The sequence below is a fragment of the Dendrobates tinctorius genome, unplaced genomic scaffold (genome assembly GCF_039654945.1).
Source record: "Dendrobates tinctorius isolate UK_male_01 unplaced genomic scaffold, ASM3965494v1 ptg000011l, whole genome shotgun sequence".
Taxonomy (NCBI): Eukaryota; Metazoa; Chordata; class Amphibia; order Anura; family Dendrobatidae; genus Dendrobates; species Dendrobates tinctorius.
Genome location: NW_027361679.1, coordinates 85,585,040 through 85,611,884, shown reverse-complemented (window position 1 = coordinate 85,611,884; position 26,845 = coordinate 85,585,040). Strand labels below are relative to the sequence as shown.

At 42.5% G+C, this 26,845-nt stretch overlaps 1 protein-coding gene and 1 long non-coding RNA gene across 2 annotated transcripts in view; one reads left to right on the top strand and one right to left on the bottom strand.

The window, feature by feature from the left end:
* Positions 1 to 26,845, top strand: part of LOC141048515 (uncharacterized) — a 115,247-nt gene that overhangs the window by 87,275 nt on the left and 1,127 nt on the right. The window lies entirely within an intron of this gene.
* ADAMTS10 (ADAM metallopeptidase with thrombospondin type 1 motif 10) overlaps positions 20,429 to 26,845 on the bottom strand; it is a 322,067-nt gene continuing 315,650 nt past the window's right edge. Inside the window, exon 26 of the mRNA XM_073544180.1 lies at positions 20,429 to 26,090. Coding sequence (XP_073400281.1) covers positions 25,981 to 26,090 — 110 coding nt within the window. The 3' untranslated portion in view covers positions 20,429 to 25,980. The remainder of the gene's footprint in view (positions 26,091 to 26,845) is intronic.

Here is a 26,845-nt window from a genome sequence, read left to right as displayed (position 1 = left end):
AAAGGTTAGAAAGGGTACCGTATCCCTGGATAACATGTATGGATAGCGTACACATTCAAAATATATGTCTATACAGCATGAGGCAGGCTCAGACGGTGTTAGGCCCAGTATGGATTGCACGTGATTGCACAAAGGTTAGAAAGGGTACCGTATCCCTGGATAACATGTATGGATAGCGTACACATTCAAAATATATGTCTATACAGCATGAGGCAGGCTCAGACGGTGTTAGGCCCAGTATGGATTGCACGTGATTGCACAAAGGTTAGAAAGGGTACCGTATCCCTGGATAACATGTATGGATAGCGTACACATTCAAAATATATGTCTCAGGAGGCAGGCTCAGACGGTGTTAGGCCCAGTATGGATTGCACGTGATTGCACAAAGGTTAGAAAGGGTACCGTATCCCTGGATAACATGTATGGATAGCGTACACATTCAAAATATATGTCTCAGGAGGCAGGCTCAGACGGTGTCAGGCACAGTATGGATTTGACGGCCCAGTTTACACAGCGGAGGAGCAGGGAGAGGTAAAGATTGCAAATGCTGGGGCCCTGCCCAAGCAAGGGGGGCCCACTCGTGGGCGTCAGTACTGGCACTGGGCCCCTCATAGTACAGCGGTGTGTCTGACGGCGGGTGTGCACCACCACCGTCAGAGACACTTGATTGCACTATGAGGGACCCTGTGCCAGTGCCCGCGCCCAAGAGTCGGCCTACCCACCTGTCCAGGGCAACGGCACTTGCACGGTGTCGTGCGGTAGGTGGTGACCCCGGCCATGGGGGGGGAGGCAGCACAGTTAGGGAGTTTTAGAAAGTGGCATATGTTGATGTTGGACATTCAGCTGATGCAAAAGGCGAAATAGGTGAAGTACCAGGAAGAGGTGGACCAAAGCAAGCCATTTTTCTGTCACCCTATGTGTCATCAGGGGAAGGTGGGACAAAATCCTTGGAAACTAGAGTTGAGCGATACCGTCCGATACTTCAAAGTATCGGATCGGAATGGATCGGCCGATCTTTAAAAAAAGTATCGGTATCGCTGATTCCGATACCGGAAGTCCCATTCAAGTCTATGGGACTTCCGGTATCGGAATAAGAAAAACCCTGTTTTTGCCTTGTACAGCCTCTCTGGGGTCTGTACGGGCCTTTCGGGGGGCTGTGCCGGCCTGCCAGGGGGTCTGTGCAGGCTCCGGTGGTCTGTGCAGGCTCCGGTGGTCTGTGCCGGCCTGCCGGGGGGCTGTGCCGGCCTGCCGGTGGTCTGTGCAGGCTCCGGTGGGCTGTGCCGGCCTGCCGGGGGGCTGTGCCGGCCTGCTGGTGGTCTGTGCAGGCTCCGGTGGGCTGTGCCGGCCTGCCGGTGGTCTGTGCAGGCTTCGGGGGTCTGTGCAGGCATCGTCCGATGGGACTACAAGTCCCATCGGGCGATGCCTGCTACCATGACAGTGATTGACACATTAGCCAATGATGGGACAGTAGTAGTCCCATCATCCGGCTAATGTGTTAAATGTTAAAAAAAAAAAAATACTACATACATAATACATGCATGCTACATACATACTACATGCTACATACATACTACATGCATGCTACATACATACTACATGCTACATACATACTACATATATACTACATGCATGCTACATACATACTACATGCTACATACATACTACATATATACTACATACATACTACATACATGCTACATACATACTACATACATACTACATGCATGCTACATGCATGCTACATGCATGCTACATGCATGCTACATACATGCTACATACATACTACATACATGCTACATACATACTACATGCTACATACATACTACATACATACTACATGCATGCTACATGCATGCTACATGCATGCTACATGCATGCTACATACATGCTACATACATGCTACATACATGCTACATGCTACATACATACTACATGCATGCTACATACATACTACATGCATGCTACATACATACTACATGCTACATACATACTACATATATACTACATGCATGCTACATACATACTACATGCTACGTACATACTACATATATACTACATACATACTACATACATGCTACATACATACTGCATGCTACATACATACTACATACATACTACATGCATGCTACATGCATACTACATACATACTACATACATACTACATGCATGCTACATGCATGCTACATACATACTACATGCTACATACATACTACATATATACTACATGCATGCTACATACATACTACATGCTACATACATACCACATACATACTACATACATGCTACATGCTACATACATACTACATATATACTACATGCATGCTACATACATACTACATATATACTACATGCATGCTACATACATACTGCATGCTACATGCATGCTACATACATACTACATGCTACATGCATGCTACATACATACTACATACATACTACATGCTACATACATACCACATATATACTACATACATACAATACATTCATACAATACATACATAGACATACAGTACATATAACATAGAGTAACATACTTACCAATACTTGTCACATTGTTCCCCGAAGCCATTGTCTTTTCCGGAATAAATATTAACATAACAAACCACAAAAATACTCACCCACGATCCGAAGCAGTCCACGAGTGTGTCCCACGACGATCTTGGGTAGAGAACGGCAGCATCAGATGATGCTGCCGTTCTCTACGGGCTGCAGGAATCCAATGACGGAAGGTAGGTTTGTTATGTTAATATTTATTCCGGAACAGACAATGGCTTCGGGGAACAATGTGACAAGTATTGGTAAGTATGTTACTCTATGTTATATGTACTGTATGTCTATGTATGTATTGTATGAATGTATTGTATGTAGTATGTATGTAGTATGTATGTAGCATGCATGTAGCATGCAGTATGTATGTAGCATGCATGTAGCATGCAGTATGTATGTAGCATGCATGTAGTATATATGTAGTATGTATGTAGCATGCATGTAGTATATATGTAGCATGTATGTAGTATGTATGTGGTATGTATGTAGCATGTAGTATGTATGTAGCATGCATGTAGTATATATGTAGTATGTATGTAGCATGTAGTATGTATGTAGTATGTATGTAGTATGTATGTGGTATGTATGTAGCATGTAGTATGTATGTAGCATGCATGTAGTATATATGTAGTATGTATGTAGCATGTAGTATGTATGTAGTATGTATGTAGTATGTATGTAGTATGTATGTGGTATGTATGTAGCATGTAGTATGCATGTAGCATGCATGTAGTATGTATGTAGTATGTATGTAGTATGTATGTAGCATGTAGTATATATGTAGTATGTATGTAGCATGTAGTATGTATGTAGCATGCATGTAGTATATATGTAGTATGTAGCATGTAGTATGTATGTAGCATGCATGTAGTATATATGTAGTATGTATGTAGCATGTAGTATGTATGTAGCATGCATGTAGTATGTATGTAGCATGCATGCATGTAGTATGTATGTAGTATGTAGTATTTTTTTTTTTTTTTTTTTTTTTTAACATTTAACACATTAGCCGGATGATGGGACTACTACTGTCCCATCATTGGCTAATGTGTCAATCACTGTCATGGTAGCAGGCATCGCCAGATGGGACTTGTAGTCCCATCGGACGATGCTTGCACAGACCCCCGGACATCAGCACAGCCCCCCGGCAGGCCGGCACAGCCCCCCGGCAGGCCGGTACAGACCCCCACAGGGTGCACAGACCACCGGCAGGCCGGCACAGCCCCCCGGCAGGCCGGTACAGACCCCCACAGGGTGCACAGACCACCGGCAGGCCGGCACAGCCCCCCGGCAGGCCGGTACAGACCCCCACAGGGTGCACAGACCACCGGCAGGCCGGCACAGCCCCCCGGCAGGCCGGTATAGACCCCGGGCAGTCCACACAGCCCCCCGGCAGGCCGGCAGAGACCCCTGGAAGGCCCGAAATGACGGCGCATCATGATGCGCACACACCGCGCATCATGATGACGTCAGGCTGTCAATCAACTTTGAACTTCCGATTCCGATGCCGAATTCCGATATTGAAAAAATATCGGAAGTCGGTATCGGAATTCCGATACAGCAAGTATTGGCCGATACCCGATACTTGTGGTATCGGAATGCTCAACACTATTGGAAACCCATGCGTGGTTTATTTTAATGAAGGTTAGATCATCCACATTTTGGGTTGACAGACGGGTCCTTTTTTCTGTCAGGATTGATCCAGCTGCACTGAAGACTCTTTCCGATAGCACACTTGCAGCTGGGCAAGCGAGCTCCTGTAAGGCATATTGGGCCAATTCAGGCCAGGTGTCCAGTTTAGCGGCCCAATAGTCAAAGGGGAATGACCTGTGTGGGAGAACATCGATATGGGAGGAAAAGTAGTTTGTAACCATAGTTGACAACTGCTGTCTCCTGTCACTTTCCATCGATGCAGTATTACCAGTTGTGTGAGCGGTATTTGAAAAATCAGTCCACAACATTGTCATGAAACCCCTGTTTCCAAAGCCACTTCTGCTGTGTGCACCATGAACACCTCTGCCAAGCTGCCCCCGGCCCGTACGGCTCGTGTGAGAACCATCACCGCTGCTGTGTGCTGGGAATGCCTCAAGCAACCGATTTACCAGAGTTGCTTGTTTATTAGCCAATATTAGGTCAAGGTTCTCCTGTGGCATGATGTTTTGTAATTTGCCTTTATAGCGTGGATCCAGGATGCTGGCCAACCAGTAGTCGTCATCGTTCATCATTTTGGCAATGCGGGGGTCCCTTTTTAGGATCCGCAAGGCATAATCTGACATGTGGGCCAATGTTCCCGGTGTCAATGATGCACTGCGAGTGCTGTGTGGAGGAGCACTTTCTGGCAAACCCACATCCCTCCAGTCACGCACAAACCCTGTACCAGACCTTGCCACGCCAACATTTTCACTTGCCCCACGAGATGCATCCTCCTCCCCTAAGTAATCATCCCCATCATCATCCTCCTCCTCCTCTTCTTCCTCCACCTCGTCCAGGAGAGATCCCTGAGCAGACAATGGCTGAATGTCATCAAGGATTCCCTCCTCCTCTTCCTCCTCATCAACATTGGCTGCAGACGCCTGCTCCTTAAGGTGCGTCAAAGTTTGCATGAGCAGACGCATAAGTGGGATGCTCATGCTTAGGATGGCGTCGTCTGCGCTTACCAGCCGTGTGCATTCCTCAAAACACTGAAGGACTTTACAAAGGTCTTTCAGCTTCGACCACTGCACACCTGTCAACTCCATGTCTGCTCTCAAAGTGCCTGGCCGTGTATCCTCCCACAAATGCATTATGGCCTGCCTCTGCTCGCACAGCCGCTCCACCATGTGCAGGGTGGAGTTCCACCTTGTTGCAATGTCGTTAATGAGGCGGTGGTTGGGAAGGTGGAGCAATCGCTGCAGCTTCTGCATACGAACGGAGTGTACAGGCGACCGGCGGATGTGCGCGCACAGTCTTCGCACCTTCTGGAGCAGGGCTGTTAACTCCGGATAATTTTTGAGGAAGCACTGCACCACCAGGTTCAAGGTGTGAGCCAAGCAAGGTATGTGGCTGAGTTTTGAAAGGGCTATGGCTGCCACAAAATTACGGCCGTTATCACTAACTACCTTGCCTGCCTCAAGATGTACACTGCCCAGCCATGACTCAGTTTGTCGCTTCAAGTACTCGGCCAGCACCTCGGCGGTGTGTCTGTCGCCCAAACACATCATCTGCAACACAGCCTGCTGACGCTTTCCACTAGCTGCTCGATAGGGGGACACATCGTGTGCAACAGTGGCAGCTGCAGATGGAGTGCTCGTACGACTGCGCTCTGTGGACGAGCTTTCGCTTCTGGAGGAGGAGGAGGAGGAGGAGGAGGAGGGTCGAACGCCTACAGCCAACTGTTTCCTATACCGTGGGCTAGGCAGCACTGTCCCACCACCGCTGTCCCCTGTGGACCCTGCATCCACCACATTAACCCAGTGCGCAGTGATGGACACGTAACGGCCCTGGCCATGCCGACTGGACCATGCATCAGTTGTGAGGTGCACCTTTCCGTTCACTGACTGCTTGAGTGCATGGACAATGCGGTCTTTCACATGATGGTGGAGGGCTGGGATGGCTTTGCGAGAGAAGAAGTGGCGACTGGGTAGGTCATAGCGTGGTACTGCATAGGCCATGAGTTCGCGGAAAGCTGTGCTTTCCACCAACCGAAAGGGCATCATCTCAAACGAGATTAGTTTGGCAATGTGGGCGTTCAAACCCAGTGTACGCGGATGAGAGACTGAGTACTTTCTTGACCTACTCATAGTGTCTGGGAGGGTGAGCTGGACTTGAGAGCTGCATATGGTGGAAGTAGCGGTGGACAGGGTGGACTGAGAGAGGGTTGATGATGGTGATGGAGTTGGTGTTCTTTCTGATGGCCTAGAATCAGTCTTTCGTTGATATAACAGTGGGATTCCCTGACTGCTGTGGTCTTGCAACGACACCTCAACATTTGCTGCTGTGCTAACCGGTGGGCTTACAGTGGGGGAAACAATGTAGCGTTGCTGACTACCTTCGTTGTGATCAGTTGCACATGTGGCACTTGAGGTTTGGTGTTGTGTCCACGCTTGCAAGTGCATGCTGGTTAAATGTCTAAGCATGCAACTGGTATTCAAATTTTTCAGATTTTTCCCTCGGCTAAAGGTCTTTGCGCACTTCTTACAGATAACCTTGGCCTGATCATGAGGATTTTGTTCAAAAAAGTGCCACACTGCACTCTTCCTACTTTGGCAGACATTTTGCGGCCTAGCACGCTGTGATCTTTTGACCCTCTGGACAAGCTGTCCAGCAACTCTTTTGATGTTTGGAACCTGTCTTTGGAGTGCTCCGGGCCTGCCAGATAACAGCTGTTGCGATGTCGATGTCTGCTGTGGATGCTCCTCATCTGAGCTATTGGAAGCAGCACCCTCTTCCCCCAATGGATGCCAATCTGGGTCAACAACTGGGTCATCCATCACCTCCTCTTCTATGTCATGTGCACCTTCCTCTGTGTCACCGTGTATGGTGGTATGGTGTGCGGGAAGGGGCACCTGAGTCTCATCAGGGTCAGAATCTGGCTCTGTACACTGCGAGGACAATGTAGTGCTCTGAGTGAATGTACCAGCAGAATCATCCATCAGCGGCTGTGCATCAGTGCACTCCATGTCAGATTCATCTTGGCCTGGGTAATTCACCATTTGACTTGATAATCCAGGCATGGTATGTGAAAACAGCTCCATGGAGTAATCAGTAGTATGGCCTGCGTCATCCTTCAATCTTGGTTGGGGTGAAGGACACAAGGAAAGGTGTGGTTCATGAACATGAGCCTCCAATGACGACTCAGTGCTTTTACTTTTTACAACTGAAGAAGAGGAGGCGATAGAGCTGGAGGCTGAGTCAGCAATGTAAGACAAAACTTTTTCCTGATGCTCTGGCTTTAAAAGCGGTTTGCCAACTCCTAGAAAACTAAGCGTTCGAGGCCTTATGTAGCCAGACGATGACGCAGGGTCAGCACCTCCTGCATTCGGTCCTATTTTGCTCTTGCCACTACCATCAGATCCACCACCAACACCATCATTACCAGCTGCCAACCCCCGCCCAATTCCACGGCCTCTTCCACCAGCCTTCCTCATTTTTGGTAGAAATGTAGACAAAATCCAACAAACTATATAGTAATGTAAAACAAGGTACAAGGTGTCTATAGGACAGGGGAGATTTTGAATTTCTGCACACACTTTTGGACACTGGACACTTTTGGATTGTGTGAGGCCCACTGATATCTGAGCGCTATGTGACAGGCTCGATGGCACTGCTGTGACAAAAGTGATTAGAGGATAAGGGAGATTTTGAATATCTGCACACACTTTTGGACACTGGACACTTTTGGATTGTGTGAGGCCCACTGATATCTGAGCGCTATGTGACAGGCTCGATGGCACTGCTGTGACAAAAGTGACTAGAGGATAAGGGAGATTTTGAATATCTGCACACACTTTTGGACACTGGACACTTTTGGATTGTGTGAGGCCCACTGATATCTGAGCGCTATGTGACAGGCTCGAAGGCACAGCTGTGACAAAAGTGACTAGAGGATAAGGGAGATTTTGAATCTCTGCACACACTTTTGGACACTGGACACTTTTGGATTGTGTGAGGCCCAATGAATATCTGAGCGCTATGTGACAGGCTCGATGGCACAGCTGTGACAAAAGTGACTAGAGGATAAGGGAGATTGGATTGCTTTTAAAAAAGCAGTTTGCGGAGCAGTGGGTAAACAGCAATGCCAGCCTGTCAGGAAGCCTTAGAAGGCAGCCCAACAACCAACACCACTGATACACCACTATATAGCCTCCCCTTGCACTGCACACACAGTGACTGGTGTGTTGTGCAGGCCAAATTGCTAGCAGCAGAAGCAGTTTTTTTTTCTTCTCAGCAGGACAAAAAAAAAAAATTGGGATTGCTTTTAAAAAAGCAGTTTGCGGAGCAGTGGGTAAACAGCAATGCCAGCCTGTCAGGAAGCCTTAAAAGGCAGCCCAACAACCAACACCAGTGATACACCACTATATACAGTGGGGAAAAAAAGTATTTAGTCAGTCAGCAATAGTGCAAGTTCCACCACTTAAAAAGATGAGAGGCGTCTGTAATTTACATCATAGGTAGACCTCAACTATGGGAGACAAACTGAGAAAAAAAAATCCAGAAAATCACATTGTCTGTTTTTTTTTCATTTTATTTGCATATTATGGTGGAAAATAAGTATTTGGTCAGAAACAAGCAATCAAGATTTCTGTCTCTCACAGACCTGTAACTTCTTCTTTAAGAGTCTCCTCTTTCCTCCACTCATTACCTGTAGTAATGGCACCTGTTTAAACTTGTTATCAGTATAAAAAGACACCTGTGCACACCCTCAAACAGTCTGACTCCAAACTCCACTATGGTGAAGACCAAAGAGCTGTCAAAGGACACCAGAAACAAAATTGTAGCCCTGCACCAGGCTGGGAAGACTGAATCTGCAATAGCCAACCAGCTTGGAGTGAAGAAATCAACTGTGGGAGCAATAATTAGAAAATGGAAGACATACAAGACCACTGATAATCTCCCTCGATCTGGTGCTCCACGCAAAATCCCACCCCATGGGGTCAGAATGATCACAAGAACGGTGAGCAAAAATCCCAGAACCACGCGGGGGGACCTAGTGAATGAACTGCAGAGAGCTGGGACCAATGTAACAAGGCCTACCATAAGTAACACACTACGCCACCATGGACTCAGATCCTGCAGTGCCAGACATGTCCCACTGCTTAAGCCTGTACATGTCCGGGCCCGTCTGAAGTTTGCTAGAGAGCATTTGGATGATCCAGAGGAGTTTTGGGAGAATGTCCTATGGTCTGATGAAACCAAACTGGAACTGTTTGGTAGAAACACAACTTGTCGTGTTTGGAGGAAAAAGAATACTGAGTTGCATCCATCAAACACCATACCTACTGTAAAGCATGGTGGTGGAAACATCATGCTTTGGGGCTGTTTCTCTGCAAAGGGGCCAGGACGACTGATCCGGTACATGAAAGAATGAATGGGGCCATGTATCGTGAGATTTTGAGTGCAAACCTCCTTCCATCAGCAAGGGCATTGAAGATGAAACGTGGCTGGGTCTTTCAACATGACAATGATCCAAAGCACACCGCCAGGGCAACGAAGGAGTGGCTTCGTAAGAAGCATTTCAAGGTCCTGGAGTGGCCTAGCCAGTCTCGAGATCTCAACCCTATAGAAAACCTTTGGAGGGAGTTGAAAGTCCGTGTTGCCAAGCGAAAAGCCAAAAACATCACTGCTCTAGAGGAGATCTGCATGGAGGAATGGGCCAACATACCAACAACAGTGTGTGGCAACCTTGTGAAGACTTACAGAAAACGTTTGACCTCTGTCATTGCCAACAAAGGATATATCACAAAGTATTGAGATGAAATTTTGTTTCTGACCAAATACTTATTTTCCACCATAATATGCAAATAAAATGAAAAAAAAACAGACAATGTGATTTTCTGGATTTTTTTTTCTCAGTTTGTCTCCCATAGTTGAGGTCTACCTATGATGTAAATTACAGATGCCTCTCATCTTTTTAAGTGGTGGAACTTGCACTATTGCTGACTGACTAAATACTTTTTTTCCCCACTGTAGCCTCCCCTTGCACTGCACACCCAGTGACTGGTGTGTTGTGCAGGCCAAATCGCTAGCAGCAGAAGCAGTTTTTTTGTCTTCTTCCCTGCCTAACGCTCTCCCTACAGAATCAGCAGCAACCTCTCCCTATACTAAGATCGGCAGAAGTAAGATGGCGGTCGGCGTGCACGCCCTTTTATACCCCCTGTGACGCCCACCAAAGCAAGCCAATCACTTGCATGCCCTTCTGAAAGATGGTGGTGACCCGTGCCCATGTCATCACGTTGCCCACAGTGTCCGTGGATCCTGATTGGCTGAAAAAGAGCGCAAAACAAACTTTTGAAACGCGACTTTGGCGCGTAAGTCGCCGACCTCGTGGCCGACCTCATCCTAGGGTCGGGTTTCGTTTCATGAAACCCGACTTTGCCAAAAGTCGGCGACTTTTGAATTTTTTCGACCCGTTTCGCTCAACTCTGTGACTGACTAAATACTTTTTTGCCCCACTGTATGTAGTATGTATGTAGTATGCATGTATGTATGTTGTATGAATGTAGTATATATGAAGTATGTATGTAGTATGTATGTATGTTGTATGAATGTAGTATATATGTAGCATGTATGTAGTATGTAGTATGCATGTTGTATGAATGTAGTATATATGTAGTATCTATGTAGTATGTAGTATGCATGTATGTATGAATGTAGTATGTATGTAGTATGTATGTAGTATATATGTAGTATGTACTATGTACGTGTGTATGTTGTATGAATGTAGTATATATGTAGTATGTATGTAGTATGTAGTATGCATGTATGTTGTATGAATGTAGTATATATGTAGTATGTATGTAGTATGTAGTATGCATGTATGTTGTATGAATGTAGTATATATATGTAGTATGTATGTAGTATGTAGTATGCATGTATGTATGTTGTATGAATGTAGTATGTATGTAGTATGTATGTAGTATGTAGTATGCATGTATGTATGTTGTATGAATGTAGTATGTATGTAGTATATATGTAGTATGTATGTAGTATGTATATATATATATTTTTTTTACATTCAACACATTAGCCGGATGATGGGACTACTACTGTCCCATCATTGGCTAATGTGTCAATCACTGTCATTGTAGCAGGCATCGCCCGATGGGACTTGTAGTTAGGAGTGTTCAAATCAAGAAAATGATAAGGGTGCCCATACTTTTGCACCGGTCAAATTTTGTTTAAATGCAGATTGCACATTTTCTGTTAGTACAATAAACCTCATTTGAATCCAGAAATATAACTGAGTCCATCAGTTATTAGATATATGAAACTGAAATAGCTGTTGCAAAAACCAAAATTGTTATAAAGAAAAAAGGTTAACATTAATAGGGGTGCCCAAACTTTAACATATGACTGTATATACTACATTCATGCAAAATACATACATATTACATACATACTACATATATACAACATTCATACAACATACATACATACTACATACATACTTCATATATATTACATTCATACAACATACTACATACTACATACATACTTCATATATACTACATTCATACAACATACATACATACTACATATATACTATATTCATACAGCATACATACATACATACTACATAATACATACATACTAGATATATACAAAATTCATACAACATACATACATACGACATACTACATACATACTACATACATACATACATACTTCATATATACTACATTCATACAACATACATACATGCATACTACATGCATACTACATACATACTACATTCATACAACATACATACAACATGCTACAGACATACAGCATACATACTACATACATACTACATACAATACATTCATACAATACATACATATAGACATACAATACATATAACATAGAGTACATACTCACCATCACTTGTCACTTTGATCCCCTAAGCCAGGGTCATCTGTGAACAAATATGAAAATAACAAACCGATATACTCCCTGATCCGCAGAAATCCACGAGTGTCCCACGCCGATCTCCCGTGGAGAACAGCAGCATCAGCTGATGCGACCATTCTCTAGGGGCTCCAGGAATCCAATGATGGGAGGTAGGTATCCTTCCGCACTGTATTCCTCCGCCACTGTAAAAAAATAGTCCCTAGTCTCACTTTTGGCATTGCTGTGTGAGAAAGTTCCCACGCAGTTTTTGCCATAAAGTGAGACCAGTGAATGATAGCAACCTCTCAGTGATGCAGTGCAGCAGATCATCGTGGGACACTCGTGGATTTCAGCGGATCAGGGAGTATATTGCTTGTTTGTTTTTTTCTAATTTTTTTCATAGATGACACTGGCTTTGGGGATCAAAGTGACAAGTGATGGTGAGTATGTACTCTGTTATATGTACTGTATGTCTATATGTATGTATTTTATGAATGTATTGTATGTAGTATGTATGTAGTATGCATGTAGTATGTATGTTGTATGTCTGTAGCATGTTGTATGTATGTAGTATGTATGTACTATGTATGTATGTTGTATGAATGTAGTATATATGTAGTATGTATTGTATGAATGTATTGTATGTTGTATGTAGTATGTATGTAGTATGTATGTTGTATGTCTGTAGCATGTTGTATGTATGTAGTATGTATGTAGTATGAACTATGTATGTATGTTGTATGAATGTTGTACATATGTAGTATGTATGTAGTATGCATGTAGTATTTTTTTTTTTTTTTTTTTACATTCAACACATTAGCCGGATGATGGGACTACTACTGTCCCATCGTTCGCTAATGTGTCAATCACGGTCATTTTAGCAGGCATAGCCCGATGGGACTTGTAGTCCCATTGGACGATGCCTGCACACACACAAAACCCCCGGCAGGCCCGCACAGACCCCCGGCAGCTGGCACAGGCCCCCGGCAGGCCCGTACAGACCCCCGGCTGCGGCACAGGCCCATACAGACCCCTGACAGCCGGAACAGGCCCCCGGCAGGCAAGTACAAACCCCCGGCAGCCGGCACAGGCCCCCGGCAGTCCCGTACAGACCCCCGGCAGTCCCGTACAGACCCCCGGCAGGCCCGTACAGACCCCCGGCAGCCGGCACAGGCCCCCGGCAGGCCCGTACAGACCCCCGACAGCCGGCACAGGCCGCCGACAGGCCCGTACAGACCTCCCGCAGTCGGCACAGACCGCGCATCATGATGCGCACAGACCGCGCATCATGATGACATCATTTCAGCAGCCAATCACAGCCACAACAGTGGCTCATTGCATTATGGGAACTTCCCATTCCGGTATCCGATATTGAAAAAATATCGGTACTCGGTATCGGAATTCCGATACAGCGAATATCGGCCGATACCCGATATTTGCAGTATCGGAATGCTCAACACTACTCACAAGTTCTATTTTTTTCATTCTTCTGTCACTAACTTTCCCACTTTCTAGTGATACTAAGATGACTCTGCTGATTGTGTCCCAATCTATACAGCATAACTCGTAAATAATCAGCACCAACATTGAGAATAAATCTGTGTTTTTTGCGACTGCTCTAGTGGCCAGTGTGAAAAGGATATTTAAAGATTTTGTAAGCAGATAGTCACATTGAAAAATATATAAAAAAAACACAAATATTTTTTAAAAATATTTAAATATATTATTTTTCTAATAATGCATTCCCTTTAAGACAGCAATCCTTCCAAATTAGCACATAAAATGTTCCTTGTGAAATCAAGTAACTGATGCTCGTTACAAAGGAAAAGTGACTTCAATGTGGAGTCGTTCAAGAAGTAAACTATAAAGTAACCCATATTGCTCAATCTTAGAAGAAATATATTGACATTACAAAACTCTCAAAAGTAGTGAGATTAAAAAGTCAAAAGGTATCATACAACTTATAATAACTTTATGTGCAACAGACATGTATAAAAGGAGGTTTAGTAGTAACCTCTACAGTTGCAGCTACATAAGATAACTACAAAATGAATAGGCTAAGACCTGATTCATTATTGCATTTGCACCTGTTTTTCATTTGTGCAATTTTTTAAAGACTGTTCTATGTGTTCGGTTGAGTCTTTTTATTTTGTCATTGTAAGCTAAGTTAAAGTTTTCCAGATGTATTTGCCTAATTCATATATTCATGTATTTGCCTAATTTTATACTTTTGGAAAAATGGCACAAAATTTGCTGCAAATGTACTCCAGTCTTCCCCTGGAATGATGATTTTTGCACCATTATATGTAATGTGCGACTTTTTGCACTAAATTTTACATAAAAGGTTTGACAAAAATAAAGAGAGTTTTTAAAGGGACTCTTTCAGAAGGATAAACCCTCCTCCGTCTAAAAGAGCATGTAGGTCATGGGAAGCTGAACAAAATGATACCTTGCTATCTGTGATCTGATGTCTTATTCCAGAAAAATCCTTGCTTTTCTTATATGTAAATGAGTTATTAGGATCTATGGGAAGAACACAGATCTGTATGAGAAACTGCCTCCAGAGCGAAGGCTAGTTTCACATTAGCGTTTATGGCCGCAGCGTCGGGCTGCGCACGGCCGCCACTAAGCCCCGCCCCTGCCGCGCCTCAGCCGGCAGCTCCGCCTACGGGCGCATGACGCTGAATGCGTCCTGCGTCCCCTATCTTTAGCACTGGGGACGCAGGCCGTGCGCAGTATGCGTTTGGCAGCGCATGCGTCCTTTTGACGCTGTGCCGACCAGCGCCAAACGCAACAGGTTGCAATTTGGTGCGCTCGGTGCAGCATCAAAAGGACGCATGCACCGCCAAACGCATACTGCGCACGGCCTGCGTCCCCAGTGCTAAAGATAGGGGATGCAGGACGCATGCAGCGTCATGCATCCGTAGGCGGAGCTACCGGTGGAGGCGCGGCAGGGGGCGGGGCTTAGCGGCGGCTGTGCGCAGCCCGACGCTGCGGCCGTAAACGCTAATGTGAAACTAGCTTTACACAGTACAACAGAAGTGACTTTGTGTCATTACATTACCCATATTTGGAGCAGCACGTGTCCTCTCACAATGCTATTAGCTCTGCCTGATTATATCTAACAAAGTACAGCAGAGTTGAAGCGTGTCTCATTGCAAAACACATTTGAAATGAAGTCATCTCTCTTGTACTGCCTGTCTCCCCCACACTGGCTGACAGTGAGATGAAAGCTGCATCAGTGTTAGAGGACAACTGCAGGGGAAATGTGTTAGTACAACAGAAGTGAATTTTACATTATAGTGTTAGCTCTGCTGTACTTTTATTTCTGATATCACTGCAGAGCTTGTGTGATTGTGAGAGCAGACAGTCACTACATGTCTCACACTGGTAATGCCCCCTTTCATGTAAAATAAGCTCTGGAGGCAGATTTTCACGCAGAGCTCTATACGGCCCATAGTCCTGAGCATTTTACATATAAGAAAAATATAGATTTCTCTGGAATAAGACATCGGATCACAGATATCAAATTATCATTTTATTCTGCTTCCAATGACCTACGTGCCCACATAGACGGCTTAGGAGGGTTGATCCTACTGACATATTCCATTTAACTTTATACAAAATTTATGAACAGTGTGCATCATTTTGATGAATTTGTCATAAAAATATCAGCGAACACCACAAGACATATCTCTGATAGGAACTAAAGTAAAAGATCACTTCTGAAATTACTGTTAGCTATAAAGTAATCCAAATTAAGAGATGAGTAAATATGAGTGGAATTGAAATGTACTTAAATATTTAAAAAATCCACTTTCACCACATGCTCCAATTTCCCCTCTGCTCCTCACTGTTAGGCCTCGCTCACACAAGGGTATAGCATTCGGCCAAATGTTATACTATGGGGCAGTGCAGATCTACAACTTTTTTTCTCATGATGATTTGTCATGAGAATACAATCGTACCATGCTGCGGGTGCATCCGATAATCGGATCACATGCACCTATAGGAGTCTATGGGTGCATATGCAACATCAGACTATACTTGGATGCCATCAGAGTGCATTCAGATTTGCGTGGACAGAGACAATGGAGAAGATGGAGAAATTAAGTTCTCTGTCTTCTCAGCATCTGTGCTGCGATTCTCTCATGCGAGAGAATTGTATCACATTAAGATGACACCCGGATCAAACGCTGACGGAGTTTGAGTCAAGTGATTAGCATAACTAGCCCGATTCTCTAACATGAGAGAATCGATAGCCATGTGAGCAAGCCCTTACCTCATCTTTTATCACCACCACAAGTGAATCTGCAAGACTGTCCTGGGCCTCATCAGAGCTGGAAGTCCCAGCCTAATGTGAACACAGGCTGAGGATGGTGAAGACCAGAGGGGCAGGAGAGGTGAGCAGAGGGTGAGTATAAGTATTTTATTTTTTACATGCTACATTTATTTTGCACTGTATTGAGCCCAGAGCATAATAACAGGTATTCAATTTGTGGAGAATAACTTTTTTTCCCAGGAAAATCAGCACGAACCTGAAAGTTAGAATTTTGCCTGACCAGCTCATCTCTTCCCAAACTTTGGTTGAAAAAAAGTGTAATATATTTTTTCTTGCTAGCCTCTCAATAGTAAGAATTAGATTAAAAAAAACATAATAGATCACTCATAACTTTATGTGCCTTAAGTTCCATTGAAGGGAGCTAAAGAAGACATTATCAAGTACTTTAACTGCAATTAAAGTCATAACATTCTGTGCAACAAGTAATTGTGCAAAAATGATGCAACTTTTGGCCATTTTGCAACAGCTTGGCCAACGTTTTTAATAGTGTGTAGTGCTTACCTATCACAAGTGTAGTACAAAATTTAGAATTTTGAGGTATGGGCAGTCGAAAATACACATGCCTTGTACTGTGTTAGTATCTAGCTAATTCTGGATTAAGACATGCCAATCTTGTTGAATTCCCACCATAATCTTTGATTGAGCTTATATACAGTGGGTACAGAAAGTATTCAGATCCCTTTAAATTTTTCACTCTTTGTTTCATTGCAGCCATTTGGTAAATTCAAAAAAGATCATTTTTTTCTCATTAATGTACACTCTGCACCCCATCTTGACTGAAAAAAAACAGAAATGTAGAAATTATTGCAAATTTATTAAAAAAGAAAAACTGAAATATCACAAGGTCATAAGTATTCAGACCCTTTGCTCAGTATTTAGTAGAAGCACCCTTTTCAGGTAGTACAGCCATGAGTCTTCTTGGGAATGATCCAACAAGTTTTTCACACCTGGATTTGGGGTCCTCTGCCATTCTTCCTTGCAGATCCTCTCCTGTTCTGTCAGGTTGGATGGTGAACTTTGGCGGACAGGCATTTTCAGGTCTCTCCAGAGATGCTCAATTGGGTTTAGGTCAGAGCTCTGGCTGGACCAGTCAAGAATGGTCACAGAGTTGTTCTGAAGCCACTCCTTTGTTATTTTAGCTGTGTGCTTAGGTTCATTGTCTTGTTGGAAGGTGAACCTTTGGCCAAGTCTGAGGTTCACAGCACTCTGGAAGAGATTTTCATCCAGGATATCTTTGTACTTGGCCGCATTCATGTTTCCTTCAAACACCCCGACAGCATGATGCTGCCACCACGTTTCACTGTTGGGATTGTATTGGGCAGGTGATGAGCAGTGCCTGGTTTTCTCCACACATACTGCTTAGGCTAGTTTCACATTAGCGCTTTTGAGCGCAGCGACGGCCTGCGCACAGCCGCCGCTAAGCTCCGCCCCTGCCACGCCTCCGCCGGTAGCTCCGCCTACCGACGCATGACGCTGCATGCGTCCTGCGTCCCCTATCTTTATCACTGGGGGCGCAAGCCATGCGCAGTATGCGTTTGGCGGCATGCGCCGAGCACAACCAAACTGCAGCAGGTTGCGTTTGGCGCAGGTCCGCGCACCGTCAAAAGGACGCATGCGCCGTCAAAGCATACTGCGCACTGCTTGCGCCCCCAGTGAAAAAGATAGGGGACGCAGGACGCATGCAGCGTCTTGCGCTGGTAGGCGGAGCTACCGGCGGAGGCACGGCAGGGGGCGGGGCTTAGCGGCGGCCGTGCGCAGGCCGTCGCTGCGCTCAAAAGCACTAATGTGAAACTAGCCTTAGAATTAACACCAAAAAATTTTATCTTCATCTCATCAGACCAAAGAATCTTATTTTTCATAGTTTGGCAGTCCTTAATGTTTTTTTTTTAGCAAACTCTATGTGGGCTTTATATGTCTTGCACTGAGGAGAGGCTTCCGTTGGGCCACTCTGCCATAAAGGCCCGACTGGTGGAGGGCTGCAGTGACAGTTGACTTTGTGGAACTTTCTCCCATCTCCCTACTGCATCTGTGGAGCTCAGCCATAGTGATCTTGGGGTTCTTCTTAACCTCTCTCACCAAGGTTTTTCTGCCATGACTGCTCAATTTGGCTGGATGGCAAGGTCTAGGAAGACTCCTGGTGGTCCCAAACTTCTTCAATTTAAGGATTATGGAGGTCACTATGCTCTTAGGATCTGTGAGTACTGCAGAAATTCTTTTGTAACCAGATCTGTGCCTTGCCACAATTCTGTCTCTGAGCTCCTTGGCCAGTTCCTTTGACCTCATGATTCTCATTTGGTCTGACATGCACTGTGAGCTATGAGGTCTTATATAGACAGGTGTGTGCCTTTACAAATCGAGTCCTATTAGATTAATTACACACAGCTGGACTCCAATGAAGGAGTAGAACCATCTCAAGCAGGATAACAAGGAAAGCATGTGACTTAAATATGAGTGTCTGAGCAAAGGTTCTGAATACTTGACCATGTGATATTTAAGTTTTTCTTTTTTAATAAATTTGCAAAAATTTCTACATTTCTGTTTTTTTCAGTCAAGATGGGTGCAGAGTGTACATTAATGAGAAAAAAATTAACTTTTCTGAATTTAACAAATGGCTGCAATGAAACAAAGAGTGAAAAATTTAAAGGGGTCTGAATACTTTCTGTTCCCACTGTACGTGATAACGTCTGCAATTAACTTTAATGTTTAATGACCCATAGCTGAGGCTACCTATAGTAGGGTGCCCAGCACATCAAACCATTACACATATAACCATTTCCTTTTAATACAAACTCTAATGCTTTATTTTTTCAGAAGGGGCACTCAAGGTTACTGAACATCGTTACCTGCCCATCCAATAGATTAGTAAGCAATGGGAGTCCTTGTGATCAGCTTCTTGTTAGGGGACTTTCTATAGCTTGTTCAAAATTGGCAACCCACTTTTTGACTTTAACAATTTCATAATAATCCTCATATAATAGCTAAGGTTGAACACGTGGTCAAATGCCCATTCATACGCATTATGGAAGCATATAAAGCAATTCTAATGTAAGTCTCTCATAATGGTTTTCGGGAGTGTCAACTCAAGTACATTCGGTCCAACAATTCCAGGACCTTTGCAATACTCCGAACTGTAAGCATATGCTGGGTTCCATTAGTAACAAAGTAAAATGTTCATTATAGTGTATGATCACCTCTGAATGACTTTTTACAGTGTATAGATAAAAAGATAATTTTGTAAAAATATTGCATCTGTTATTTTGGTTGTGAGTTAAAGGGCAAGATTTTAAGAGAATGAGAGTTCCCAGGAAAACTGGTTCCCGATAAAGGTGCAGTGTAAACAGGCAGCTGATCAACCGACGAACCAACAAAATCCTGATTCATCGGTGAAACAATCTTTTAACTGGCTTAAGAAAAATCATTGTCCTTGCCAGCACATCGTCCTGAGTAAACAGAATGTGCTGCCAAGAACAACGACTAACTATGCGATTACCAATCATTCTGTGCGTATTGTAAACTCTGTTGAACTGTCTAAAGAGAATATTAATTGGCAGACATGTAGTCAATTAGGGGTCAATTTCGACTGCAGAACAAATAGTGTAAACGAAAACTTGCAGCCTATAGTTCAGAGCTGTATTCACAATTCTGCTGGTTGCTTGTCTTGGGTGAGATTAATCCTTCTTTTACATCAGATTGTTGTGAAGCCACTGTTACGCCGGGATCACACTACCGTGTGTGATGCGAGAAACTCGAACGAATCTCTCGCATCGACACCCGGACGCTGCCGCCAGCACTCAGGACCGGAACTGCGGCTGCATGTATTTCTATGCAGCTGCAGCTCCGGTCTTGAGTTCCGGCGGCAGCAACGTGAGTTGATGCGAGAGACTCGTGCGAGTTTCTCGCATCACACATGGTAGTGTGATCCCGGCCTTACAAACACTATACTGCGCACTGGAAAGCCCTGTGACTGTTTTAGAGCAACAAAGAAGGCCTGGAAGTTACAGTTCTAAGGCTGCAAAATTGTAAATTTGTCTCCGTTAGGAAGTTCTCCTCTCCCACATGACCTGACATCAGTTGAGGAGAGATTCTGCTACATGCTGAACAAGCTGTTCCAGAGACAGCTGTCCAACATTCAACAAGTATTGTCCTATCCTAATTAATAGTAAACATGCATTTTACTTGCAGGCAGTCACACATTGTCTCTGTAACGGTCCTGTCCAGGGTGCAGAGTGGGTCTGCACAATCCCTTTAGCTATAATACAGGCTGTAATTATTGTAGAATAAGTAATACAGTCATGGTCAAAAGTGTTGGCATCCTTGAAATTGTTCCAGAGAATGGAGTATTTCTCCTAGAAAATTATTGCAATTACACATTTTGTTATATACAGGTTTATTTCATTTGTGTGTATTGGGACAAAACCAAAAAAACACAGAGAAAATTGAACATAATTTTACACAAAATCCCAAAAATGGGCCTGACAAAATTGTTGACACATTTCCAAAATTGTGAGTAAACAACCTTGTTTCAAGCAAGCACCTGAAACCAGATAACAAGGGGAGAAGTTAACTCAATCTTTGCATTGTGTTGAGATCTCCCCAGAGTGGCTCAATGATATTGAGGTCAGGAGACAGATGGCCACTCCAAAACCTTCACTTTGTTCTGCTGTAGCTAATGACAGGTCGACTTGGCCTTGTGTTTTGGATCGATGCCTTTTTTGAACGTCCAAGTACGTCCCATGAGAAACTTACAGGCTGATGATTGCAAATTTGCCTCCAGTATTTGCTGATAACATGCTGCATTCATCTTTCCTTCAACTTTGACAAAGTTTCCTTTGCTTTTCTAGCTCACACATCCAGAAGTCTCTGTGCTGTTTTGTGCATTGTAGGTGGGATACTTTGTGGCATTTGCGTAGCAATGGATTTCTTTTGGCGACTCGACCATGCAGCCCATTTTTCTTCAAGTGCCTCCTTCTTGTGCATCTTGAAACAGCCACACCGCTAATTTTCAGAGAGTCCATTATTTTAGCTGATGTTATTTGTGGGTTTTTCTTTGCATCCCAAAAATTTTCTTGGCAGTTGTGGACAAAATATTTGTTGGTCTACCTGACCGTGGTTTTGTTTTTACAGAGCCCCTGATTTTCCATTTGTTAATCACAGTTTGAACACTGCTGACTGGCATTATCAATACCTTGGATATCTTTTTGTATCCCTTTCCTGTTTAATACAGTTCAACTACCTTTTCACGTAGATCCATTGACAATTCATTTGCTTTCTCCATGACTCACAATCCAGAAACGTGAGTGGCTGGATGAAAGATGCAATAGTCTGTCTGGATCTCAGAAACTCAGGTTTTGTGCACACACACTGATTACAAGCAAACAGGTCACAGGTGAGGATGTTACCTTTAGTAGCCATTCAAACCCATTTGTGTCAACTTATGTGCATGTTATCAGGACAAAATCACCATGGTATGTAAACTATTGATCAGGGTCATTTGGATGTTTTGGGTTGTCATTATGATTTAAAAAGAGAAAACATAATAGTTTTACAATAAATGGCTTCACCCAACCACTAACCATGAGTGGAGAAAAAGTTTTGGTGTTATCATTCATATTCTCTGAAAAAGGCCAAGAAAGCAAAAATTCTGCTGGGGTATGTAAACTTTTGAGCACAACTGTACTTCAAGAAGCACACAGAAATGGATGGAAACAAAGCGCTGGAGAGTACTGAAGTGGCCAGCAATGAGTACGGATCTAAATCCCATTGAACAAATGTGGAGAGATCCAAAAATTGCTGTTGGGAGAAAGCACCCTTCAAATATGACAGACTTGGAGCAGTTTACAAAACAGCAGTGGCCTAAAATTCCAGTTGAGAGATGTAAGAAGCTTGTTGATGGGTATAGGAAGCAATAGATTGCATGTGTAATTGTAATAATTTTCTGGGAGAAATACTTTTCTGGGACAATTTCAAGGGTGCCAAACACTATCTATCTATCTATCTATCTATCTATCTATCTGTCTATCTCATACACAGTTACATGTAAAAGTTTGGGCACCCCTGGTCAAAATTACAGTTATTGTGAAGAGTTGAGCAAGTCGAAAATGGGGGGCTAAAGGGTTAAAGTTAAACATGACACATTTTTTCTATATGTTAGGCAAAATATATATATATATATATATTTTATTTTACATTTTAAAAATTCTAAAAAGGAAAATGGTCCAATACAAAAGTTTGCACGCCCTTGCAGATTTGTGTGCTCAGACAACTTTGGCCAAGGTTTCAGACCATAACTAGCCTGTTAGAGTTATGGCTTGTTCACTATCATCGTTAGGAAAGTCCAGATGATGCAAATTTCCCAGCTTTATAAAAACCCAGCCTCCTCTAACCTTGTGCCAAAAAACAGCAACAGCATGGGTTCTTCTAAGCAGCTGCCTATTACTCTGAAAATGGTGGAGGTCTACAAAGCAGGGGAAGGCTATAAGAAGATAGCATAGCATTTTCAAGTTGCCCTTTCCTCAGTTCAAAATGTAACTAAGACATGGCAGTTAACAGGAACAGTGGAGGTCAACATAAGGTTTGAAAGACCAAGCAAAATTTCAGTGAGATCTGCTTGTAGGATTGCTAGAAAGACAAATCATAACCCCTGATTGACTGCAAAAGACATTCAGAAAGACTTATCAGACTCTGGAGTTGTGGTACATTACAGTATTTTACTGTTCAGCGACACCTACATAAATATGGCATTCTTGGAAGAGTCATCAGAAGAAAATTTCTCCTGCATCCTCACCATAAAAGTCAGCATTAGAAGAATGTAAAAGAACATCAAAACCAGCCTGATGCATTTTGGAAACAAGTCTTGTGAGCATATCAGGTTAAAATAGAACTCTTTGGCCACAATGATCAAAGGTATTTGTGGAGAAAAAAGGGCACAGAATTTCAGGACAATAACATCTCGTCAACCATTAAGCATGGTGGTGGATCAATCGTGCTTTGATGTTGGGTTGCAGTCAATGGCACGGGGAACATTTCATGGGTAGAGGGAAGAGTGGATTCAATTAAATTTCAACAATTTCTTGAATAAAACATAACACTGTAAGAGATGGCTTCTACATATGGATTATGATTCTAAACACATGTCAAAATCCACAATAGATTACCTCAAAAGGTGCAAGCTGAAGATTTTACAATGGTCCCCACAGTCCCCTGATATGAACATCATTGAAAATCTGTGGCTAGACCTCAAAATAGCAGTGCATGCAAGATGACCCAGGAATCTCACAGAACTGGAAGAATTTTCCAAGAAAGAATGGATGGAAATCCTTCAAACAAGAACTGAAAGACTCTTGTCTGGTTACAAAATGCTTTTACAAGCTGTGATACTTTCAAAAAGGGGCGCTACTAGGTACTAACCTTTTGCACTGGCCTATTTTACTTTTTTCTTTACAAAGGAAATGTGTCAACTTTAACCCTTTTAGAGATCATTTCAGCTTCAACTTGTTAAAATGTTCATAATAACAGTAATTTTTACCAGGGGTGCCCAGACTTTTACATGCCACTGTATATTTACCTATCAACTATTTCATATCTATCTATCTAGAGTACTGTGCAACAGTTAGTAAGAATGTAGTAAAAGTTGTATTCATTAACAAATTGCAAAGTGAATGAACAAATGAAAAATCAACATCATATCAATATTTGTATGATAAACCAATTATACCAAACAGATAATAGTGATCATCATTTTCATATATAGGTTGAAACATGGTAATTAACTGAAACAGAAATAGGTTTGTAGGAGGCTTGCACCTTGATTTTGATGATTTGTACCTAAGTGCATTGACCATGGCAGAACATTCCTCAGACAACCATTAATAATCTCAATACTAGCATGTGCAGGTGTGTAAGTGCATATATTTTTACACGTGGTGCTCATAAGCAATACTGAATAAATCGACATGTTTTGAATCTGAAAATTTTGTTTCCATTTTTTTATCATTTGCATATCATTTTTTCCAAAACTCCACAATTTTTCATTCTTGGTGTTGCAATTTCAATGTTTAGGTGTTTATTTGACTGTAATAGAAGGCACTTTGCTCTCCATAGCTCTGGTGAGCGGTATAATAATGAGTGTAGAATGGTGAAGATTTCTTGCAAGCTTGTGGCTGCATTTCGGCAAACAGAGTTGGGAATTTGGTCTGGGTTAATGATGTCCTCGATTCTGATATTTATTCATCATGCAATAGCCATCTGTTTCTCTCCGATATTATTCTGCAGCAGGAGAACGACCCCAAACATACAACCAATGTCATTTGGAAAAGCTGTCATTGGCGTAAAAAAGAACAAGGAGCCCGGGAAATGATGATATGGTCCCCACCGAGCTCTGTTCTCAACATTATCAGGTCTGTCTACGATTAAGTGTAGAGGCAGATGGATTTGCACAGGCCTATATCCACTGAAGATCTGTGGTTACTTCTCCGAGATGTTTGGAAAAACCTTTCCATCGAATTTCTTCAAAAACTGTGTGTAAGTTTATCTAGAAGAATGCTGCTTTGAAGACAAAAGGTGGTCAAGCTAAATGTTGATGTGATTTCGATTTCTCTTTTGTTTATTCACTTTTCATTTTATTAACTGATAAAAATTAACTATTAACGCTTCTATTTTTTCAAGCATTTTTACCACACCTCCCTAAAATTTTTGCGTAATACTGTGACTCTATCTACTGTAAAAAAAAATTTCAAAGGTGAACATAACCGCTTACTATATGCCGGTTTAATGATTATCTGGAGAAAGAATAAGAGCATGCTGGAGGGTCAATCACTGCATTTTACCCAAACAATTTTATCTTTGGATCTCTCTGCTAAATCTGCAATAGACAAAAAAAAAAACACCTAAATAATTGGATTATTAATTTAGTTTTTAGCACCAACAATATTATACTGTGGATATGTTTAGTTGCACTTTGGATTTAAATAGCACCGAAAAAAAAACCTCCAAGTATTTTCGAAGAATTCATTTAAAATTGCTAACATGTCCGGCAGTAATGCTACATCTCTTCGCGGTACCAGAAATGTTTTCTTTGTTTCTACGAACAAAAGTCTTGTTCTCCATGACCTAACACATAAACAAAAACGGCTTCAAGAAAAAAATAGATATTATATCACTGTGGTTAAAATACACTTCCTTTATCTGCAGCCATGGATGATAGTCATTATTTGTCATTATAAATATCCCTAAATAGTGAAGTGATAAAAGTGATGTGTATGCGGGACTAAATACAGCAGCATGTGAATGCCACATGTGAAATATGAACAGTTACTTGTACAAATGGTACAAAACTGACAAATATCAGTCTTGACATGAGATGAGCAGACAAAAAAAACAGAATAAGTAGTAAAAAAAATAAGAAGTATCAAGGGAAACTTAAAAAAATTGGAGAGGACAACAGATGCTAAGAAATAAAAAATATTCAGTTGGCAAAAAAAAAGCTCCAAAACTATAAAGGGATTGAGTTCTCCTGATTAGTATCAGTGGCCTTGACATGTCCGGCAACACATCTGCCTGAAGTATGGTCGGCTACAGAATTTAAACTTGAGCACCAGGGGGCAGTACGCTACTTTGTTGACGTCTTTACATTCTGCAGAGAGAAAAGAGAAAGAACGTCAAGAGACAGGAAATAACTGGAGATGCACGGTGGAAGAAAGAAAGAAAGAAAATATTATATCGGAAGTAGAGGTCGCAAGTTTGAAGCTGTGGGAGGAATAAAAGACAAGAGGCACATACAGTGGGGAAAATAAGTATTTGATACACTGTCGATTTTGCAAGTTTTCCAAACTATAAAGAATGGAGAGGTCTGTAATTTTTATCGTAGGTGCACTTCAACTGTGAAAGACAGAATCTTTAAAAAAATCAAGAAAATCCCATTTCTATATGCACAACCTCTGATAGTGATAAAAGAGTTACGACAATAAAATGCCAACATTTGAAAGATTAAAAATAATCTTTGTTGATATAATATAATTAAAATATAGAAATAAACAAATGATAAAATGTGATACAAATCAAGCTAACGGAACGAGAAGGAGTACGGGAGCAGGAAGGTAAAAGGTAAGTACCAACAATCTGATGCACAAATACTACTCAAAAAAACAGAGGCTCTAATGAAACAAGAATCTTCAAATGGAATGATATGGGACTAGAGCAATGCCTATTCATACATGGAAACATAAAGTGCATAGTGCAATGTTTTCATTGCACTATGCACTTTATGTTTCCATATATGAATAGGCATTGCTCTAGTCCCAGATCATTCCATTTGTAGGAGCTGATATGAGACAAACATTAGCCATTCAAAACTATAAAAAAATCAATGTTTAAGACTCATAAGACAAC